The sequence below is a fragment of the Pyxicephalus adspersus genome, chromosome 9 (genome assembly GCF_032062135.1).
Source record: "Pyxicephalus adspersus chromosome 9, UCB_Pads_2.0, whole genome shotgun sequence".
Lineage (NCBI taxonomy): Eukaryota > Metazoa > Chordata > Amphibia > Anura > Pyxicephalidae > Pyxicephalus > Pyxicephalus adspersus.
This window is the reverse complement of record NC_092866.1, coordinates 744,931-748,166: the sequence shown is the minus strand read 5'-3', so window position 1 is coordinate 748,166 and position 3,236 is coordinate 744,931. Positions and strand designations below refer to the sequence as shown.

At 45.1% G+C, this 3,236-nt stretch overlaps 1 protein-coding gene across 1 annotated transcript in view; it reads left to right on the top strand.

Moving 5' to 3' along the window:
• ATP2C2 (ATPase secretory pathway Ca2+ transporting 2) overlaps positions 1–3,236 on the top strand; it is a 37,334-nt gene that overhangs the window by 22,127 nt on the left and 11,971 nt on the right. The window contains exons 14-15 of the mRNA XM_072422694.1: positions 552–653; positions 1,201–1,290. Of these exons, the coding sequence (XP_072278795.1) occupies positions 552–653; positions 1,201–1,290 (192 nt within the window). The remainder of the gene's footprint in view (positions 1–551; positions 654–1,200; positions 1,291–3,236) is intronic.

Sequence of the window (3,236 nt, the reverse complement as noted above, 5' to 3'; positions counted from 1 at the left end):
ACCTGACCTCACCAATAGGGGGCAAATCCCCACCATCAGTACCTGGTCTTAACAATTCCCACAGACACACAAAATCTTGTGGGAAGCATTCCTTGAAGGGTGGAGGAAATTTTAGCTACAATCAGGACAACCCTAGTAATAATCATGGGGGGCTATAACCATATAACATATAACCATGATTGATATGTGAATGGATGATGGGGAAGGGATTGTCTGCAATGACTGAAGGACATTATAATTATCATCATCTATCATCTTTATAAATAATATTTTGGGGGGTGTGGGGGTGTTGTACATTGCACAGCCCACTTCCTGTCCATTCACCCTATTGAGCAGAATGCCGGCTATATCCCGGGAGCCTCCTTTAGCCTAAAACAGCTGATGACCTAAAAAAATTAAACCCAACTCATATAATTTTTTTTTTTTAGGTTTTATTGTCTTTTTTATGTTTTGTGTAACTTTGATATCTTATAACCCAAAGCTGAATGTATAAGTAGCACAGCTCAGCTCTCATTGGTTCTCTGATCTCTTCTCTCCTATTGGCTGTCCAGGTGACCGGCGTCGGATACGATGAGAAGGGCACCGTCAACTTGTTACCGACCAATGAAGAGTTGCGAGACTTCTCCAACATATCCGTGGGAAAGTTAGTGGAGGTGAGGTCAGATCTGTGCAACAACAATCTCTTCCCCATGCCATGAAATATTCACCTATCATCATGTAATTCATCGGGCCTAATTTATTCAAGCTCTCCAAGGCTGGAGACAATTCACCTTTATCAGTGGACCTGAGTGATCCAGAAAACCTGGAATGGATTACTTAGTCATTTGCAATTTGTTAGCCAATTTTTTTTTCCTGGACAAGATCCGTTCCAGGTTTGCTGGATCACCCAGCTTCACTGATAAAAGTGTGTTGTCTCCAGCCTCGGAGAGCTTTCATAAATGAGGTCTATTGTGTAGAGGAATCAAAGTATTCTTAAAGGAGCTCTCCAGCTTCAGTCACACAGCTTTTTCTTAATCCTAAATGTCACCATATTATTGGAAATGATTGGGTAGGTGTCACCAGTGGAGGATTTCCCCCCACTTCCTGTTCTAGTGACACATGTGCAGTCCTGGGAACACCAGGACAAATAGGAAACAGGGACACCGAGTATCTAGCACCGTGCTTATTATTAGTCATTTGCTGTCTTATTTTTTATACCAGGCCGGATGTGTCGCCAACAACGCCGTCATTCGCAATGGCACCCTGATGGGACAGCCAACAGAGGGCGCCCTGCTTGTCCTGGCTATGAAGGTAACTCTTTAATTCACATCTGCCCCCCTGCTCCTGTAATTGCCTCTTTGCCTGGTCTGTGCAGAAATCAGATGGCAGGGTTTGTGTTCTGTACAGACTGGGACTTTCCTGTCCATTGGTTTACTACACTCAGTGTTCCATGGTCGGGTATAGGAATTGTGGAGAAACTTCTTCTAACAAAGCAATGATTGGTCATGGCTAGGTAAGCTCCTCCCACATTGCCCTAATTTAGGAGGAGTCCTGGTTCCGTATTTCTAGGACAGCAGCAGGTGATAATCTCTAAGTTAGGGGGGTCAAACCGAAATTCACAGAGGGCCAAAATTAAAAACTTAGACCAAGTCGGGGGCCAACCTTGAAATTTATTGAAAAAACTCATTAGATATAAATCCTTATATATGGAAACAAAGAGGTTTTGCTTCACATTCAATCTGGAACGAGCTTATAATAGAGAAAGAGGCATGAGAGTTTTTTTTTTATTTTATTTAAGAACAAATCTTCTGCCTCTTTCTCTATTTGTAGCCTTCTGAGTTACATTTCAATGGTCCCCTTATTGCACATAACAATAATAATAATAATAATATTCTTCTATGAAATCCAACCATTCCAGTCCATGCCTTGGAGTAGCAAGGAAAAGCTGAGGCGGAGTGCTGGAAATGCTGGATGGGGCCAATGCGGAGCTAAATGTTCTGAGTGGCCCGCCGCTGAAACTCATTCTTCATTGAAATATCGCCGCTACTAAAATTCCCGGCATTACTTGCATCTATAAAACAGTCCAATGCGGGGCCACACATAGCCAGAGAGCCCGCTGGTTTATAGACGCGTGTGATGCCGGGAATTGTAGTAGCGGCGCTATTTCAATGCAGCAGCGGGCAAGCTACAGTTCATATTTAGGATTCCTTTGGGGGCCAAGAAAAAGGATGTTGGGGGCCAGATTTGGCCCCCAGGCCAAAGTTTGACACCCCTGGTCTAATATATGGAATATAGAGCTATTGTGGATGGGTGATGTACATGGGGCCATACCAATACCCATGGCTGGGGTATATCTAGCTGGACACCCCCCACACTGCCCCCATTCCATACTGCGCCCAGGGAAGGCGGGCATTGGACGGGCAGGGTGGGGTGAAAGTTTATGTTTGTGCAGTGTAAATATATAAAGAATATACAGCCTGGAAATACAAAGTCCTGCTCATAAATCCTCCCACCCCTCACTTTACATTCTGAATTCCTGCACATCTATAAACTTGAACACCTGGAACGCCCTGCACACCCACCACGCCCTACAGAGAGCCACAGGCTGCCCCCTCCTGGGTTATACTATACCCGGATACACTGATAGGCCAGGGGGCAGCCATATAAGACAAGGAGATGGCCTGGAATGCTCAGTGGCGCCCCCTCCAGTGCCCAGTGAATGGCTGGCACACACAATAGAGGTGATAATCACCGGTCGGTATATTTGCTCCGTCACCCCGAGTGAACTTTAGCAACATGAAAGCCATTTCAGTGACATAAAGAGAAGCCGCATTGTTCCCCTGATTGTCCTCGCTGTGAACCGGTGAGGAGTGTCGCATTCCCGCGCCCTGACCTGTGTGGTAATTGTGTGCAAATAAACTCAAGGCTGAACACTGGACAAACAACCGGCGTCACTACTTCTCAGAACTGCACGTCACAACCTAAGTGATCTTTACAAGTGCTTTGTGCCCAGGGCGTCAACTCGCCCTACAGGGGGCGGAGACTCTGTCTGAGGCAGAATGTAAATATTTACATTGTACACATGGGGGGGTCATTCTGTTTATGTGATGGGGAATTCCTGAAATACAGAAAATCACAAATCCCATCATAAATATAAGTGTAATACTGCACTGCGGTATATGTCAGAGCTATATAAATGTATAATAATAGTGTGTGACTGTGGGGGGACATTAGAGTGTCAGCTCCTCTGTACAGAG